Below are 20,191 nucleotides of genomic sequence, written 5' to 3' on the forward strand. Positions count from 1 at the left end.
AGAGGGGACTGTGGGACTGCCTATTATCTACAGGCTGACCTTTCCCAACACATTCATATCAATGCGGCTCCTTCACAATATTTACATCATGCGCTCCGTTCTGCTACTGAATTCACTTCTGTCAGTCCTTGCGGCCCTCTTGTGCGTGCTGACGACTTTGCAGTATGATACCTGTGTGCTCCCAAGGCAAACAGAGCTGGATACATTTTTAAGCAGCGGGAAAGAAATTGTGTCCTTTGAAAGTGGTTGGATATATTTTTTTGCGTTATGCAAAGGCCAAGAGAGAGCACTCCTTTTTTCCCTCTTTGTCCAAATGGCCCCTGCGAATACAAGAGGGGTCGGGTGACATGTAGCGTGAATGTCAAGTTCTTTCCTGCTGTATTTTTTGCTATGAGCTGCTGATGAGGAGCAAAAATAAATAAATATTGTGAACCTGACACCCACTGAAAGTCACTCTGGCCTTGAGTGAGATCAGCTCGGATGCAATGTACACTTAGTTCTGTAGCCACTTATTTTAATGAGCCCACTTAGGTCTTGCACACTAATGCTGCCTGTCGAATAATTGGAGCACATGAACAGGACTCCAGACAGGACGAATTAAGATGACGAGGAAGAATGAAGGGGATGCTCTTAAAGAAAGGAAATTAAAAAATGTTTGTTCCCTCTTTGCGACACTCGAGGCCTGGTACTTGGAGTCTGTGGTGACGGGTGTAATTTGGCTGAAAAGGTTGCACAGTGCTCATCCTACCTTGTCAGATGTGGACACGTTCATTAGATGAGCATTCCTATTTAACGCCACATTACAGCCCCATGAAGACCAGCAGACAGAGCGATTATTACCCTGACTTTGGTCTCCGCAGACAAGTCATTTATTCACACAAGTCGGGTAAATCGCCACAGGAAGGCCTTGTGTCATTCAAACACAGTATTAATTTATGACAGTCATGCTATCCATCTGCTTGTATAACAGCTTATGAGAAGTGTAAGGGATCAAATAATTGACTTCCTTGGGATAAGATTGGTGATTTTAACTCTTATAGAACTGCTTTGGTTTTTGCTGCACATCAGGTAGCTTCTCTAAAAAACTCCCATAACATGCAACAATAAAATACCTTAAAGGGATACGCCACTGTTGGTTGAAATAGGGCTTATCACGGTCTCCCCTAGCTGTAGATAGGTGGGCCAACGCATTTTTTGTGCATGCACTGTTTTAGTCCAGTGCAACACCAGCAGCGCCGCCGCTAGTTAGCTTAGCGTAGTGAATGGAATCCTATGTTGCCGGTTAGCATGTTGTAAGTAAAAGTGAGCCAACATAAGACAACAAAAAAAACCTAATTACTAGGGCTGTCCTCGACTAAAGAAATTCTTAGTCGACTAACACTTATGCGATTTTGTCGATTAGTTTATTTAATTGACAGAGCTGTGCGCTTTGAGAGGTGGTTAAGACTAGAAAAGCACAATATAAATGTAGTTAATTAACCATCTGTAAAACTGAGTTTCTGCACAATTAATCCTGTAAAAGCACCACTTTAAATCTTGTGTTTACCATAAGTGTGCTCAGAAGTTTCTTGGAAATAAGTAATTAAGCATGAATAAGCTTAAAAAATGACTAATCGACTAAAGAAATCTTAGTCGACTAAGACCAAAACGACCGATTAGTCGACTAATCGACTAAATGGTGGCAGCCCTACTAATTACTTGCACTGAGACAAAAAATGCATTTGCCCACCTATCTAAAGCCAGGGTAGACCGTGATAAGCCCTATTTCAACAAACGCGTTCCTTTTAAATAAAGGCTGTGTTACTTGCATCCACCCTCATCATACAGATCAGCCAGACACAAGTCTATACGCAATGGTGAAATTAAGCCTGCTCATCGACTCAACTCAAAGTCAAATCTTTCTGCTACACTCTTATTAATTTACTCTTAATCATTTATTAAAACCTCCTCCCCCTCTTCTAGTATTCTTCTCACACATGTAGCCCGCTCCCCGCCACACACACTGAACACACTTGTGTATACTCACACACCCCCCCCTCGCCCCCCCCCACACACACACTCTGTCTGCAGTGTGCTGGCCTGCCATGGTAGTGAGGTTTCAGACAGCCTCATGCTCTGTAATTACAGAGGCTTGGGGAGGCTACTGCTGTAGCCCTGCAGTGCTTTGCAGACCATGGAAAGATGGAAAAACCTGCCCCACCACCTCATACAAGCCTTCACTTAAGAGAAGTTGACAAACCTCTACCTGTTCTAGTCTGTCTCTCAATACTGTATTACATTTTACAAGACAGGAAAGATAGGGGCCACATTCTTGGTTTGCTGTCTCATGTCACTTCAGAGCTATGTAACCGTCCTTAGTGTTTAGGATGAGGATATGTTCTTCATAGCGCCCAGCCCTGCTGCTTTTCCCAGCAGGTGTGCTAAATTCTCCCGTTTTCTCCGCTATCCCAGATGGCACGTCACGGGCTTGTGCAGCCCTCTTCAACGAGCTGAGGAACACCGTGTTCGGCAAGGTGGCCCAGAGCTCCATCCGACGAATCGCCAAGAACGTCTTCCTCCACCTGCACAATCTGGATCTGGGTTTCCATCTCAGCCGCCAGACAGGAGCGCTGTCCAAGGCCATCGACCGCGGCACACGGGGCATCTCATTTGTCCTTAGTGCACTCGTCTTCAATCTAGGACCCACAGTCTTTGAGATGATCCTCGTCAGTGGCATTTTGGTGAGTTTCATGGTGACATCCACGCACACTGATGCTAACCATAAGCTTCAACATTAATGGAGGATGCTACCAGAAACGCTTACAATTTTCTGGCTTTTATTTCTTGTTGCTGTTAACTGTTTCAGCCCTTAATGTTAGCACAAGACCTTCCATCACCTTGACACTCTTCACAGCAGATTGTCCGGAAATTAATTTTGGATATTATATAATAATATTCTCTCATTTACATTCTAAATGGAATATGAATCCGATAACACAGAGTCCATTAGTGTCAATGATGAATCCCAAAGCTTTGTAGCAGTTTGATGTCCTCCTGTGGAGTACCCCCCCCCCCCTCCTCTTGGCCACCACCAAAAGAACGGCTTGTCTATAGTGTGGTGCTATTATTCCACTCTGGACCATAATGTCAGCTTGCCTGTAATGAGGGCAGACTCCATTGCCCAAATAGCTAAAGCATTAGCACGATTAGTTCTTGTAGTTTCCCCTCCATTTGTAACACTCAATTTCATAGTGGAATGGTCAAAAACAGTACATTCTCAAAATGCCTTATGACGCCAACGTTGGAGTCCGGTGGTCTGATGTGGTTGCTTGACTCTTTATCACAAAGACGTTAAGTCACAGCATGTAAAGGATGCTTTTGTTTTGTCTGTGCTTTTTTCTTTCTGCAGTATTACAAGTGTGGTGGACAGTTTGCAGCAGTGTCCTTGGGTACCTTATCAGCATACACCATCTTCACCATTCTCGTCACTCAGTGGAGGTAACAACAGAGATTTGTACCAGCCCTGTGTCTGACTCTATCTCAATTGTTTGTTTTTATTGCTTATGTGTGTTATCACTTGAAAACGATTCAGTAAATGATTTGTGGCTGTCTGTGCTGACAGTAACAATGTTAACTCATAGGCTGACATATGTACTTAAAGTGCTATGTGTGTGCACGTGTCTCTGCACACAGGACTCGTTTCCGGATAGAAATGAACAAAGCAGACAATGAAGCCGGCAACGCAGCTATTGACTCCCTCCTTAACTATGAGACTGTTAAGGTGAGATCCAACCCCCACTCAACCACACATATACATACACACACCTACCATACACTCTTCTTTTAGCTCCTCCTCATCCCCACCCTCTTCCTTCATCAATCCTTCCCTTTTATCTCCTCCTTTCCAGTCTTTTTTTTCTATTTACTTAAGCCAGGCGCATTGACATGAAGAAATATTTATTCGTCTGTGATAATAGTGTTTCACTAGCATGATTGCCACTGTCAGAATTTGCCTTTTACTCAAACAAAAGATCTCTCTTTCTCTCTCTCTCCATGTCTCGGTCTCTCTTTCTCAGACTCTCACCACTTTCACACACAAACTCCTTATCTTAACAAGTACAAGCTAAAAATCGACTTTCTGAGTACCTTTCTAAATGTGAGAGGAGGGGAATTTGTGGCTGAAGGGACTGAACGTTTAAAATAAGCCCTTGCCAATCTGTACTATAGGTTTACTTAAAGGTTATCATATTCTCTCTAGTTATGATAAAGCAGTGTCTTAGGCACCAACGTAGGTCTACATAAACCGGTTTGGAGTGCGGTAATGGAACCTGTTATGTCAAATGTATCCTATGCGTCTGGTAGAGCTGTCAATCTTCCTCTATTTCATTTGTTATTTTTAAAAATATTCTGCGGTCTGTTATTTCTTGATAACAGACCGTTGCCAAGTATAACACACCGTTGCCATGCATAGCAGAGCGTTGCCATGGACGCAGTTCTCTTCACTCTGGAGGACAGCTATCAATCCGCTGAAAGAAGTCTGAATAATTTATCAGCTGTGGCAAAAAGTGGGGAAACGTGGATCAACTTCTGTCCTCTCATTCAAGCAATGACAGCAGATCTGGTGAGCGCCTATTGCTACATCTTTATATATGGTCTATGATCGCTACACAGTAACTTCAGCCCAAGGGACAATAACGCTAATTAGTTAGCTTAGCTACATTGCAACATGTTTAACGTTACAGGTGTGTCAACTGCAGCAACTGTGCAAAAAGGAAACCAGGACATAAACGTCAATATAAATATTCCCAAAGAAGTCCCATTCACCTGGTCTTACTTCGGCATCAACCGACATGTTCAGTTTAATGAGAATTAGAGCAGCCAATAGCCTGCTAGCTCACTACAACGCTTCAGCTAATGTTGTGTCGATTAAAACAGCAGCTGGTTAATTTGTCCAACTAGCTATAGCTAGCGATAGCACGGCAGCACCCCATAACAGCCCGACTCCTACAATATACTGCTACTACCACAGCCCGTAAAGGGAATAAAATGCATGCCCCGACGCAAAATTACGAATCCCACTATGTCCACGCCAAGACCCGCCCTACGAAGAAGCTCGATTGGTTGGGGTTAGGCATTTCACCTTGAGTGGTTAAGGTTAGGGTTAGGGGATTTGGTCAGGGGATAGGACCTGTACATGTAAGCATGGACGCCTGGCCAATAGTAGTGTGTGAACGCTATTGAAGGGCGGGTCTTGGCGTGGCCATAGTGGGATTCGTAATATCGCTGCCCGGACAGGTGGCTTTTGCCAGAAATGTTTTCGCTGCAGGAGGGGGGAGATACTGTGGTGTTGAGTGACAGACGGAAACCGCTACAGAGTTTACATTGCTATGGACACAGGATTCCAACCGTAGAGACGGAACGGACTACTTTCTTACACATTTATTTGGTAAGTAGCCATATAAACAGGCTGATAGTCGCAATAACAACCGCCTCGCTCTACATTATCCCTTAGGTACTACACTACTCAGGCTTATGCATTGTCAGTGCCATTATCAGCATGTGGTTGTTGTTACACATTCTGCCCACTAGAGGGACTTTAGCCTGGCCTTGAAAGGGACATCATGGCACATTGCATTTCTGGCACGCTGCTCAGCGACAAACCAAAATCAACAGAGAACTCTGTAATGTAACATTATCTAACAAGTGTATTGAAGCAGCTCTGTTGTAAAGGCTAACGGTGCTCGGTTAGCACAATGACCTCATGTTAGAAAGCACAGCCAAACCGATTTGTCATAAACTAATTAACAATAGTGTTAGCTATGATCTTAACGGCATTAATAACTAAGCAAATGGTGCTGTCACTACTATTTTAGTGATATATAAGCAACCTGTTTCTTGCAGATTGTCACGTTACTGAGAATACAGCTGTTAGAAGGGAATGTTAATATTAGGGATGCACCGAATCCAGGATTTGTGTTTGGCTGAATATTAGGCTTTTTGACGGCGTTCGGTTTCTTTAGAATTTTTTTCCCACTGAACCCTACGCTTGCACTACATGTGCTACGCTGGTTAACGTAATGTAGGTGGACCGTTCAATGCAGTAGGCTGTGAGAAAGTGAAAATGGAACTTGCGCACAGAAAAAGCACCCCCATGCAAAAGAAGGCAACCCAAGCCGAGCCACACGCCCAACTCGCAATGCCGACATGTCCCGCGGCGGCAAGGACCCCAAACAACATCGCCACTGCCAAAACAACTGTGTATGAAACATCCGAAAGAATACGAGCTGCGCATGAAGGAATCCACAGACAGCAGCCAAAATGCAGCAACTCCATGTACGGCAAAGGAAGGACAGTCACGGCTAAAAACTTGTGTTAACCAGACAGTGCTTCTCCCAAGCTGTCAGCTGTTCTTCCTACAGTGGGAGCGAAGCGACCGAACGACTGGCTGCTGCTCGTTAGCTAACGTTAGCTTTCTAATTTCACCCACCCAACATGCCTTCATCATACACTGGTTAGTGAAAATTTGTCAAACAAAATTGTCACTCATCTGGCGATAGCGATGTGCTTTCCTACGACGTGAAAAGAGCGTGTGAATTCAACATTAACCCTTGTGCGGTCTTCCCGTCAACCTTGAAAACGACGTTTTTGACACCTTTTTTTCACAGTTTTTGCTTTTTCCAACATTTTAAATTGTAAAATTTTTCTTCTTTACATTTTTAGCGCTCATTTCTACGTCCCATATTTTCTGATATAAAACAAAAATTTAAAACGCGTCAATTTGACCTAAGTCAACACAAGGGTTAAGTTGTTACATTTAACTATTTTAGAGGCTGTGAACATTGTTTACTTCATTAATGTGTTTAATGTGTTAATGGACTCAGGATGGGAGTAGGATTCGGTATTCGGTTTCGGATTCGGCAGAATCTTAACCAGTGTATTTGGTATTCGGGCCGAACCCCAAAAATCTGGATTTGGTGCATCCCTAGTTAATATATGAAGTCAAAGCTAACTCTGACAGCTGTAGGGCAGCTAACATTAACTTTAGCTGTCTTTATGAAGCGCCCAGCTACGCTAACGTTACTATAACTTGTGACGCATTTAATCATACCTGCAAACTAGTTTTTTTTTCAGCGAAAATCGCCGTTTTGAATGGGAAATGTCATCCACGTGAATCGTGTAGATCCAAAGAGTTTTTGTTTGGTGGGGGGTGTTACACTACACTCGAAATTCGCCTCGCCAACCTCGTGCTGCATTCAAAGTTGTTGTAAAATACCCTTTTCCCATCCAGTGGTTGTTTTTGTCGTTGAACAGGAATTTACTGTTGAAATAAGTTATTGTTATTACATTTTTAATAAATCATTTAATTTTGACCCTGTGGCCTTAGCAATAAACAAGCCGTTCTTTAATGTCGCCGACTGTTGTTTTGGGCTCCTTTTTTTTTTTATTGTTTTATGTTTTTGAACAGACAAATACAATTGAACTAGGTGCTCCTTATTTATATTTTATATATATATATATATATATATATATATATATATATATATATATATATATATATATATATATATATATATATATATATATATATATATATATATATATATATATATATATATATATATATATATATTGATATATGTGTCACCTTTTTCAGCTCTTCTGAGTTTGCAGGTATGAGTTCACTAATGATAACGTAAGCATGGCTCGTGGATGTCGATTTTAAAGTCATGTAAAACTATTTCCCATCCTTCTTCTGATTTCCAGCTGCAGCCTGTAACCCCACCTGTTGCTCATTTTGTTTGACCAACAGTCCAAAAGCCTTAAGATATTACATTAGCTATCACAAAAGATGGAAAAAAGCAGCAAATCCTCACAATCCAGAAGATGGAACTAGAGAATGGTTGGCATATTTGATTGAAAAATGACTCAAAATAGTTGTCAATTTTTCAATCAAGTCATATTTTCATGTTTATATTGACCCGTAAATGGTTATTTTGTCCTGGGTTTGCTCCTATTTCTGTGCTCTCATTCTCTGTCCTACTCCTCTTCTCGGTCAGTGTAAAAATGCCCACCCTTTTTTTTTTGTAAATGTCACTCCAGTTGCTACAAACGATGAGGAATGTATCACTAGACACTCAAGACAATTTCCTGGTTTAGTCAATGACCCACCGAGTATCTCAGTTATAGGTTTGGACTGGAAGTGTCTGCCACTGGAGGCTTTATTTTGAATAGAAATGTCTGCTGAGAGCCAGGGTGGTTTATAGATGAGTGTGCTCACACTGACACCTGACTGATGTGATGTGGTGCGGCTGTAAATATTGTTTTTTTGTTATCTTGGTGGCATGGTTATCCTGAATCTTCATCTTAAGCCTCTTTCTAGGTACCCTCATGGTACATAGGACACACACAAACATAATTTTTGGGTGCTTTATTAGGCTGTTCTAGATATATTTTTGTACCCTTGTTATTTTCTTTGCTGTATTATTTTGCGTCCTGTTTTTCTCAACGTTTTGTTCTGTGTTATTTTGTGTCATCTGTGCCAATGCGGCCAGATTTAGCATCACTCTGAGCCGTGAGTGTGCATATGTAATTAGATCTCCGCCCACTCAGAAATCCGTTCCACTTTCACAAAGGGCTGGATGAGAACCTGAACATGGTGCCTTGCATTGCTTCTGTTTGTCCTCCATGTGCTACTCTTTTCTCTCTCGCCATATCTCTTTCTCTCTGATTTCTTGCATTTCCCTATATGCCCATCAGTGGCAAGTCTGTAGCAGCACAGCACCACTGCCGTTAGCTAGAGCAGCAAATCGCCCACTTAACCAGAGCAGAGGAACAACAGTGCAAACTAAACAAACAGCAATATTAGGTAATTGGCAGCAGAGTTGAGGAGGGTTGTTGTTATGATCATGGTGTAGTTTTATGTGCCGAATTTTAGAGATGTGCTTGTGGCTGATTCATGAGGCTGATTTTCTCTAACTGATAGCTGTATGTCTTAATTAAAATTAGTGCTGCTTGTGTGGTGTAACACTTCAGAGCTATCTGTGCTCCGTTGGTAGGTGTCTGTGTAAGCTGCTAGAGATGTTAATACAGAAGACGACCGTGCCAATGATGAATACTCTGCAACAATTCTTGTTTAACTTGCAAGTGATGTTTAGGCTTTCCTTACAATTATAATTGCCTAATATTTCATAAACTGTTATTTTGCCATAATCACTACCCTCAGCCAAAGCTGCTTTGTTGAGCAGGCTCTGGATTTTGTTCTACCACCCTCCACATCCTTTAAGATCAGTAGGGAGGAGATGAAGATACAGAGACATGAAAAAGTGCTTTAGAAGCCAACTGAGACCCAGACTACGCCCTGAGCGGTCACAGAGAACAAATGCTGCCTGGAGGCAGGCTGCGCTAAAGTGTCTGCCTGACACTGCTCTCCCTTATACTTTAACCTTAACCATATTTTGTGTCTCTCCCTCTTTCTCAACTTTCACTTTCTTTCCTTTTGTGAATCCTTTTTGCTATCTCCGTGCCCTGTGCTCCCTCTCTGCATGTTTCTCATCTCGGCTGCAGTACTTCAACAATGAGAAGTATGAAGCTGAAAAGTATGATGGATTCCTGAAGACCTATGAGTCGTCCTCTTTAAAAACCACGTCCACCCTCGCCCTCCTCAACTTTGGCCAGAGTGCCATCTTCAGTGTCGGCCTCACTGGCATGATGTTGCTGGCCAGCAAGGGCATTGTGGCAGGTGAGTGTGTGTGATGTCTATTTTTTGGGAAAAATCATTCTCTCAAGATCTATATATATATATATATATATATATATATATATATATATATATATATATATATATATATATATATATATATATATATATATATATATATATATACACACACACACACATACACACACACACATCCATCCATCGCTGGATTAGAATTGACCTCTTCATGCCCATTATCTGTGTCTGCAGCAGTGCATTTAGAAATAAGAAAGTTTAAGAATAAAAAACAAAATCAAATGGACAGATGAAATGGGACAAGTAAAATCCTGACTGAACGGTATAATAGAAACTAAATGAGAACAAAGCACAGCAAGCATGCAAAAGTGGCATGAATAGGAAATAAATTAGCCTTGATGCAGAAAATGAAATCACAGCAGGTGGAGATAGATTCCGACTGTAACATGCTTTGTCTGCTTTCACAACTTCAAAGAAGAAATGATTTGAGTGTTTTTTTTTTTTTTTTTTAGATCTTGTATCCCATGACGCTATACATGCATGATCCAATAGAGCTAGATAATGTGCATGTCTGTAAGTTGTTTTGTTGCTGTCGTGTAGGTACAATGACCGTGGGAGACCTGGTGATGGTGAATGGCCTGCTCTTCCAGCTCTCCCTCCCCCTCAACTTCCTGGGCACAGTGTACAGAGAGACCCGGCAGGCCCTAATAGACATGAACACTCTCTTCACCCTGCTCAGCGTCGACACCAAGATCAAGGTAACTTGTCGGCCTGACATGCGTCTTCTCAGTAAACTGCAAAAAAATAAATAATTTACATTCTTTTTCTTCCTCTCACCCGAGAGAACAGTACACTTGCCGACGATAGAAAGTTAATACCGAGTTAAATATAAGATCTAAAAAACTTGATTAAGCCTTTGCTCGAGAGGTTTTTCTCCCAACAGCAGCACATAATGGTGGTAACATATTTTAACACAGGACTGAGTTATTCTTGGCTGTGTGACATAGCTAACCTATCCACATGTGCTGTAAAAAATGATAGGTTGTAGTCAGACATAGTAATTACGTGCTTGATGTGACTCAGGTGCTTCTTCGTCTATTGCCACTTGTAAAGCACGACATTACTCGCTGGTCGGGATGTTAAGAGAAATTGCAAGCAGAGCTGACTTTTTGCTGATTTATTTAGAGCATTAACGTGATCAGTTAAGTAGCCGTTTTAATTGATGCACCCTACATTTTGATTTTGTAGTGTGTGAAAACATGGTTCATGTTTTCAACATTAAATGAATTAACAGTTTTTTTGTTTTGATAGTTTGTTTTATTTGTGTAGTTTTCTGATAAAAATGATCATTGACTAAAAATTATGAAGATATATGAGAGTTTTTGTTGTTGAACTGTTTGTGCAGCTCATCTGCTCAATCAGTGATAGTGCTCATTCGCCCATTGTATTGCGTGGAAAGAAGGGTAAAACTGTGCTAAATGTTCTGTTTTCAGTTTTAAATTTTTTGCCTAATTTTCATTCATATTCTTGTTAACAAAAGGCACCTTTTTGGGCTTGGACTTTTTTACTGCTGTCCTCTTCACTGTCCCCTTTAACTTTTCCATTGCCCACTAGGGCTGCATCTAATGAATATTGTTGATTTTCATCAATCTACAAATTATTTTCTTTATTAATAAATTCGTTTAGTCCTTAAAATATAGGAAGATAGTGAAATAATGCAAATTAAAAAAATATTATAGAAATATAATTTCCCAGTGCCTAAATTGGCATTTAAAAGACATTTGATGTACTATCGTATATTAGTAATAAAAGCATCAAATCTTACTTTTGAAAAGCTGAACCAAGAAATGGTTGGCTTTTTTTCTTGAATGACAAATAATTATGAAAACAATTGCTGATTATGAAAACAGTTGCTGATTATGAAAACAGTTGCTGATTATTTCAGTTTGAGTGCCAAGACACATGTACTGCCCTTTATATACACTACATAGTGTTATTAATGTTGAATTGCCTATTTGTGAATTCAACTTAAAAAGAAATACCAAGTCACATTCAAAACTATATCCCGTCCTTTGCGATTTTACCATGTTTGTCCTCTGTTTCTTCGCTGTCATAGCTATCACTTTTGTGAGACATTTCAGACATTTCATTGCTTTTATCTTTTTTTTTTTTTTCCACAACACGACAGCCCATCTTGCGTCAGAAGAGCACATTTAAGTGCAAATGTGCGCCTGCTGCCTAACAAAATGAATGCCTTTTCCATCTCCAGCCTGTAATTATAGTAGGAGAAATAAATCTGTCCAGTTATTTTTCACTCATCAGTAATACTCCTCTCCATTGTGATTCCCTGTGGAATGGCACTGCCCAGCAGGCCATTACTGTCTGAATGCTTTTTTTTGTCGTGTGGAACACATTGGCCTATTATGTAGATGTAAAATAATTTAAAACACCCCCTTACTTGAAACTGCACCGCAAAATAAATGATTTTGGCTATCTTCTATGTTGGGGGTGTGTAAAATTATCATTTGTTTGTACTAATGGACTATGAGTTATTTGTATTAATTGGCTGAGGTGGATTATGGGTGATTGTGTTGTTATTAGATAGTATAGAAACGGAGCAGAACAGGCTTTTACAACTACTCAGGGCAAGGACAGCGCTTTATTTACAGCTGACTTTGGCTGCATCTCAGCACAGCACTCTGGCTCAGCTCAGTATGCACCGAAAGTTTTCACACCTATTGATCCATCGGTCACCATGAAGGGCAGCGTCTGAAAACGACCTCTGGAATTTATTGTGAATGTCTCTGCTTTATGTTGGCCATGTTGGCTCTGGGCTCCAGCATTATACCCCTTTACAAGGTGTTGGAGTAACGTTGCATCATGCCGGGCCTTGTCTGCCAGTGGCTGTTCTGTATCCGTCTCCTCTCTCTCCGTTTCGTCTGTATCAACCCTCTGATGGTTTTCTCTAGGAGAGGGATCTCGCCCCCCCATTAGCCATCGCACCACAGGGGGCCACCATTCGCTTCGAGGACGTCTATTTTGAATACCTGGAGGGCCAGAAAGTGCTAACCGGAGTGTCCTTCGAAGTGCCTGCTGGGAAGAAGGTGGCTATAGTTGGCGGCAGCGGGTCAGGGTAGGTCCCCTTTCATATAAGTACACTGACTGTCAAACCTTTAGCCAGGTATGTGTCATCTCATTTGTATGTGCAGACTTATCATCAGATATCATAAGTAGACTGGGGGGGTGCAGAATAATGCTGACGATTGGTTCCACGTCTGGTTGCAGGAAGAGCACCATTGTGCGGCTGTTGTTCCGCTTCTTTGAGCCTCAGCGGGGGAACATCTACATAGCGGGGCAGAATATCCGAGACGTCAGCCTTGACAGCCTGCGGAGGTCTTTGGGGGTTGTACCTCAGGTCTGAGACACACCAACACAATCAAAAGAGAAACCATGAAAAAGTAATGTTATCGACACTACATAGATTGTTTTTTACTATTTGGAGCTTTATCTCCACAAATGAAATTTTACATGTGTCTAGATATGACTTTTTCAATAGGAAATGTAATACATTTGAGTTATTATTGATACTTATATACAACAAGGGGGCAGCATAGAACAAAGTAACATTCGTAGTTAACAACTGCATTAGAAATAAACTGAATTCAGTTAGGTTTTCACTGCAGTGAGCTCAGAGGCCAATCTGAACAGATGGTGCATGAACAGTGTTTTTGTCATTTGCGATCCTTCTCTTTCTCCCTCCTACCCCTGTCTTTGTATCTGCAGTCCTCTGTTTCTGTCTATGCTGCAATAAAAATATTTTCTGAAGCCTTTTTTTTTTTTTTTTTTTTATTTTCTCTCCAACTGTGTCGGTATCAGGATAGCGTTCTGTTCCACAACACCATCTTCTACAACCTGCAGTACGGGAACATCAACGCTACACCAGAGGAGGTGTACCAAGTGGCGCGGCTAGCAGGCATCCATGATGCTATCCTCAGGATGCCCCATGGCTATGACACCCAGGTTGGGGAGCGAGGGCTCAAGCTGTCAGGTTTGCTGCACTATTATGACTACTGTTTAAATATGGTCTCCTCTGCAGAACCAAGTCAAAGAGCTGTGTGTTCTTTGTATTTCCCTGGATGGTATACTAAGTTAAACAATTTAAAACCCAGAAATAATCTAATTATTGTCTTCTTATTTCATCTATCTATTTTCATTATTGATTAATCTGTCGATTCAACATAACAAAATATGTTTAATTTAAATTGATGTACAAAAGAGAAAAGCCGCAAATCCTCACATTAAAGAAGGCGGGACCAGATAATGTTCTGCAGTTTCTTTGATAATTGACTATTAACTATTTTAATTGTGGCAGATTAATCAACTAATAATTTCAACCCTAATATGATATTACTATAGTGATGTGAGGTATGATTTGGGGTATGGTATTATCAGAATAGGGCTTGAATATTTCTGTTCTCAGTGTGTTATTTACAGTTCTACAATCAGGTTGTATCTAACTGTTACAGCTGTTGTAGCTGAACTCCACTCCACTACATTGCATATCACGTAATTACCCAAATAATATTATATTCTATACAGTATATTAGGGTGGCACGTGCCATCTTGTTTGTATGCTTTGAGAAATAAATGCGACTGAGAGACTACAATATGCAGTGAGCAGTATTAACATTTGCACAGCTCTACAAGATATTAACATTTCTGCCTAACTATTGCATTTGAAAATACTTTTAAGACTTTGATTATGAGCTGCTGTCTTGTAAAAGAAGCTGATAAGTAAACTTGATTTAATGACTACATTTGACCTTAATTTATGAGAGTCATTATGAGACTTCATCTGCAGCTGCACCATTGTTATTTGTTGTCCTCTTCTGAGTAGTGTGTGAACTTGTTTAATGGTACGTTGCCTTATTTGATCTGCAGTGATAGCACACGATCGCGTAGTATTTGGCTCCTAGCATCACGCAGCAACTCATTTAGCCAACATTAACACACGCACAGTGTGTGAGTACTTTCACTCAAAATTCAAGATGCAATTACTAGCAGCACAGATTTCTTTATGTGGAGTGCCTGAGTGAGTGAGAGAACAGACAAAATAAAGACATGACTAACTTCTCATTAATTTCTCTGCTGCTGTACGTGACAGCTGCCAATGAGTTTGTCAGAGGAGGGGGAGGGGGGGCAGTCGGGGCTGTCATGCTCCAAACTTCCTTCATTGCTGCTCTCCACTGCCAGCAGTATTTATATTTGCCGAATGCCACTTGCTTTCAAGAGGCCACGCAGCTCATATGTAATAAAGGCCGAGTCAGACATGGTGGGAGAAATCTTTGCTGACTTTTCCCTTACAGTCAAATGAAAGGGAAATTTTAGCAGCCCTTTGTTTGAGGCAATTATCTGATGAGAAGGGTCAGAGAGAGACATGCTGTATCCTTACATATTTCAAACTTTTTGCCTTTAGCCTGGTTTGCTTTTATTCATGACGTGTGTTTTGTTTCAGGAGGGGAGAAGCAACGTGTTGCCATCGCCCGCGCAATACTTAAGAATCCACCTGTCCTGCTGTATGACGAAGCAACATCCTCCCTTGACTCGATCACCGAAGAGGTGGGCCTGACAGTGCATGAACATACACACACTGACAGACACAGGCATGCCTACTACATACCATACCCACAAGTGCCCGTTGTCTGCTGCACGTACAGGTTGACACCTCAGTGTGCCTGCATACACATTTAGCAGAACAAACACCAAGTCACCTGCTGTAGATGCACAATAACTCAGCTCACTCCTGCGTCACATACCTGCTGTGACATACACCCCCTCTCTGCGCACACACACACACACCCCACCCCCATGTTCTCCCCTGCCACCTGCCACTGTTTTCTCCTCTTAATCTCCAGCTCAGCTTAAACCTCACAGTCTTTGTAAATGTTACATCTAATAAAAAAAATAGGTTCAGTATGCCCTCTCTGAACTTGAGGAAAAAGGGTGGGGATGTGGTTGTTAATTGAGATTTGCTGTTGCTTCTCATCATGATGGTGTTTTAAAATTATCATATGTAAACATTGGAACGAAAAGCATATGAAGGTGGATGTTGCTGAGCAACATTCTGTTGACTTAGCTTCTCCTTCAAATCAAAGTTTGGGAGTACTTTTCATATATATTCTGTCATTCATGCACTTTTTTTTTTACTTACTATTTTTGCATGCCACCATTATTGCAAACCTGGGGAACTATTTTCTTTTAGATGAGGGGTTACTCTTGTAAATCCTAATGGAGTGATTAAGTTATTTGTCTTTGTGTGCTTCCAGAACATCCTGACTTCAATGAAGGAGATGGTGAAGAACAGGACATCAGTGTTCATCGCCCACAGGCTTTCCACAATTGTAGACGCAGACGAGATTATAGTGCTCAATGAGGTAAGAACTCATCCACTTATTTTTTTACTTGATCTCATACCTTGCCTAATTAACATTCCAGTTGTAATGTCAGCTTAATAAAAAGCAAATAATATGACGGTTCAGAGTTTCCGAGCAAAAACATGTGCTGTGTTAATTGCCAGTCCAATTAGACGATTTTTCATTGAACAGAAGGATGATGTCCTGCACTCTGCGTGACCTTTAGCGCACTGTATCTGCAAGACACAAGAATTTAGAGAGCAGCCTCTGTTTTTGCCACTCGCTTTGAGTTACCGTTCTACAACGTACGTGATGAAAACATGCTTTGTTTAGCTTTTCTCATTAACTTCAACAACAACAGGACACTGTTGGTAGAAGTGAATGTATTATTTTCTCCATAAGGGCTCATTAAAGCAGTCCAACTCGACTGGCTGTTTTGGTCAGATGGCGCGTCTTGTTTGTCTCTGTGACTAATAATGTATGGGCCAGCTTCCCAGACACTGATGAGGCCTCATCCAGGACTAAACAGGTCTTTTAATGGAGATCGCCATTCAAATGGTTTATCTGTACAGTTTTTGGTCAGTTGTGTTTAAGTCAGGCTGAAGGTGCCATAGAGACATAGAGAATGTTTTAAAAATCTTTTCAATGCATTGTCACATTGTGCATCGTGCATCAGAGAAGAGAAAAATGCTGCAGTAAGTTACGGGCTGGGCTTGAGACACAGTAAGGCACAAAAAGACACAGAGGGAAGTCAGTTATTATCTGGAAAGTAAGAGTTAATATGAGAAGTAACACAGATGAAATGACATTTTCCACCAGTGCTCGAGTCAGATAGGATAAAATGAGAAGAGGTTTCTTTGAACTGCGGCGAGTGAGCATGTGTCGTTCCAGAGTCAGATGGAAAGGGATCAGAGGGTCGTGGCGAGGAGGCATGTTTGCGTGTGATGTCGCCATGCCGTTTGCTGGTGTCACCAGCAGAGGACTGCCTGGGGTGCTCATTAAAATAACGAGCGGAAGCAGTCACGTGCTCATCTTGGGTGCACTAAAGATGATGCCAACACCTCTGCATGCTCATCGGAGGTGGGGGATGGGAGTGCCTTCATTTGTGTTTGACTGTGTGGGAGGCATGCGTGTTTGTTGTGTGTGGATGCGCGTGTGTCTGTGAGGCCGTGTTTTTGCTAGAGAAATTGCAACAGTTGTTGGGGAGGCGGCAGGGATTCTAGGGGGTGGGGGGAGCGGGGAGCTGAGTCTCCGCAGAGTGTGGTCACTGTTGTGTGGTCATGACGAGATGCTAACTATAGGACTCTGTGTTCATGGCCTCTTCATTTTAACTTTGTGTGTGCTGCACAACTTGCACTGGCAAGTTCAGGTTTCATATGTTTCTTCTTTCCTTGTTCCGTGCTCTTTTCTTGAATGCCAGGGTAAAGTGGCAGAGCGAGGCAACCATGACGCCCTTCTCAATACCCCTGGCAGCTTGTACGCAGACCTGTGGAACGCCCAGAACAGCAAAACCCTCAACATCAACAAGAGCTCGCCCAAGCTGCCAGATGAGCGCATATCCCAGAAGGAGGAGGAGAGGAAAAAATTGCAGGAGGAGATCCTCAACAGTGTTAAGGGCTGTGGGAACTGCTCCTGTTGAGAGAAGCTGCCGCCTCAGTGTCTCTACATCCCTCACAGATGGCCTACACTGGAATCCCTGGTCTGTACAGTATTTGGGAGGGAGCAGAGTGGGGTTACATCCACACCCCCCCACCACCCCCCCACCACCTTTTCTTGTGACTATTTCTCCTCCTCCTCATGAATAAAGGCCACTGCTCGCCAAAGTGAAGGAGGAGGAGCAGAACATGGAGCAAGTGTGTTTAGCACTGGCTGCTGTCCAGAGATGGAGCTTTTATGCCAGTTGTCTCAGCTGAAGCCAAGCATAAGAGACCTTGTATATCACATACGTGTGTGTAAGACATCTGTTAGTCAACATGGTTGCCCCCCCCCCTCCTCCTCATTTTTGACATCAGGTTTATTGACATCTTCCATTGCAATGGAAACATATGAGAGTACACGTAATGACTTACATATATGCCTTGACGTTGACACATAATTTCTATTGATTAGATATTTTTTTATTTATTTTCAAAATGAACTCAACCTACAGTTTGTTTTTTATATTGAGGATGTGCACATATTGCAATTTATTCTGCAAATAGAAATACTGAATTACAAAGATTGTCTTGCAGTATGTGTTGGTTTGAATAACACTATTTCCTTCAGCAGATACTTCAATGGGATTCAGTCATAATGCACATTGCCCATGACGTTTTAATGCATGTTCTAAAAATATCAAATTTGGCAGATAATCATGTCTTCTTGATTCGACTCACAGCATAATATGGATGTTTGGACTCATGCAAAATAGCTCCCCAGTGTAATAGCAGTTTGTCTCAGTCACATTCATGTAAATATAACACTCTGAGATTGACAAGATGTAACTCTAATAAATCATTAATGGTTTTCACCACAATTGGAGCCACAATAAGCGGCAACAACTTGAAAGTCTCCTCTGGGAACGTTTCACTGTCATATCATTTAGCCTTTGACGGGCCTTTTTAAATGAAAAGTTATTCCGAGTTTTAACAGTGCTAAGACAGCTTTTTGGATTGTATGGTCACAATACAAAGATTTATTCCTGAAGGTTACATGAAAATGCTAATATTTAAGAACTTGACAGTACACTTATGTCCTCATTTTCTGAGGGCTGTTTTGGTCTGTGGGGTGCACATTTTGTTAGGAACCTTGGTAAGTTATTGTATCTATAAATGAGAAAATGTGTTCTTGTACTGTACACACACACAATGTGAAACCTGTTTCATAGTATTCTGGACTATGTTGACTGTGTGAGTACACTGCAGACAGATGAATAAATGTTGGGTTTTGTCTAAATAATATGTCTCTATGCTGTTTTTCTGATTAGAGTTGAGTAACATGACGATATATAGCTAATGATATACGTTTAGGAAAGGGTCTCTTTAGTGTCTGTGGTTGTATCGCACCACTGAATACCAAACTGGGGGCTGGGACCCTACAAGATGATTAATAAGCAAGACCATACAATACTATCCAAATGTGCAAATGAGAATCTACACATTGTATTACATTTACACTGTTATTTCATTATTTTGGTTCATTTGTTCTAAGTTTAGTATACGAAGCAGCAAAGTAACAGTCAGGAAAGTTAAAGCATCTGCAACATATCGGATGCTGTCTGCCGTAAATCACCAAAGAAGAAGATAGTCAGAAACACAGCCTCTGATTGGTCAACACTCACCTGACATTCTGATAAGATTCAAGATGGCCGGGGCTAATGGTAAAACAATACCTTTTGATACAAAAAGATGAATAAATAACCATTCAGTTGTGGATATATTGTTCTGGAATTATTGTGCAAAGTCTCTGAAAAGACCCTGCAGTTCCAGGCCGGATTACAAAGCTTCTGGAAGTCCGAAGATTACACAGAAGCCCTCTTTGGAAAGTCACCTGTGTTACCTTTCAGGCTGAACAAGAGAATGACGCTAGCTTGAAGCTTGTGGAGATATTAAATATTACGTCATATAATTTATGGATGGATGGCATGGAAGACCTTGTTGAAATGGCGCATTTCTCTGCTTTTAAACAAACAAAAAGTAAGTCTATACTGTAATGATCTGGAGTTATTGAATATGACATAAAAGATATATTTTAGACATGGAATAAAGGAATAGTTTGACATTTGGGGAAATATGCTTATTCACCTTGCAAAGAGTTGGATGAGAAGATTGATACAATTAATTGATACCACTCTCATGTTTCAGTTCAATATAAGGTTTTAGCCAGCTGCCGTTTAGCTTAGCTTGACTTTCACCTTCACAGTTTGTTTATTAGCCCTACTGATGCTTCTTGTTGTTGCACTATCCACTTTACTGCTGTAACACTGCAAATGTCCCCGCTGTGGATTTATTATTTTAAGTATCTTCATGTTTCTTGTATTTAATTTACATTTATCTCAATTGAATCTCTGGAAATGTTACTATATCAT

The 20,191-nt window shown here is 41.2% G+C and overlaps 1 protein-coding gene across 1 annotated transcript in view; it reads left to right on the plus strand.

The window, feature by feature from the left end:
• Window positions 1-19,062, plus strand: part of abcb7 (ATP-binding cassette, sub-family B (MDR/TAP), member 7) — a 28,589-nt gene extending 9,527 nt beyond the window's left edge. The window contains exons 6-16 of the mRNA XM_028588663.1: window positions 2,452-2,720; window positions 3,389-3,477; window positions 3,673-3,760; window positions 9,544-9,718; window positions 10,313-10,470; window positions 12,682-12,845; window positions 12,998-13,127; window positions 13,589-13,760; window positions 15,228-15,331; window positions 16,039-16,146; window positions 17,546-19,062. Coding sequence (XP_028444464.1) covers window positions 2,452-2,720; window positions 3,389-3,477; window positions 3,673-3,760; window positions 9,544-9,718; window positions 10,313-10,470; window positions 12,682-12,845; window positions 12,998-13,127; window positions 13,589-13,760; window positions 15,228-15,331; window positions 16,039-16,146; window positions 17,546-17,764 — 1,676 coding nt within the window. The 3' untranslated portion in view covers window positions 17,765-19,062. The remainder of the gene's footprint in view (window positions 1-2,451; window positions 2,721-3,388; window positions 3,478-3,672; window positions 3,761-9,543; window positions 9,719-10,312; window positions 10,471-12,681; window positions 12,846-12,997; window positions 13,128-13,588; window positions 13,761-15,227; window positions 15,332-16,038; window positions 16,147-17,545) is intronic.
• Window positions 19,063-20,191: the final 1,129 nt, after the last annotated feature.

The sequence above is a fragment of the Perca flavescens genome, chromosome 10 (genome assembly GCF_004354835.1).
Source record: "Perca flavescens isolate YP-PL-M2 chromosome 10, PFLA_1.0, whole genome shotgun sequence".
NCBI classification, from domain to species: Eukaryota; Metazoa; Chordata; class Actinopteri; order Perciformes; family Percidae; genus Perca; species Perca flavescens.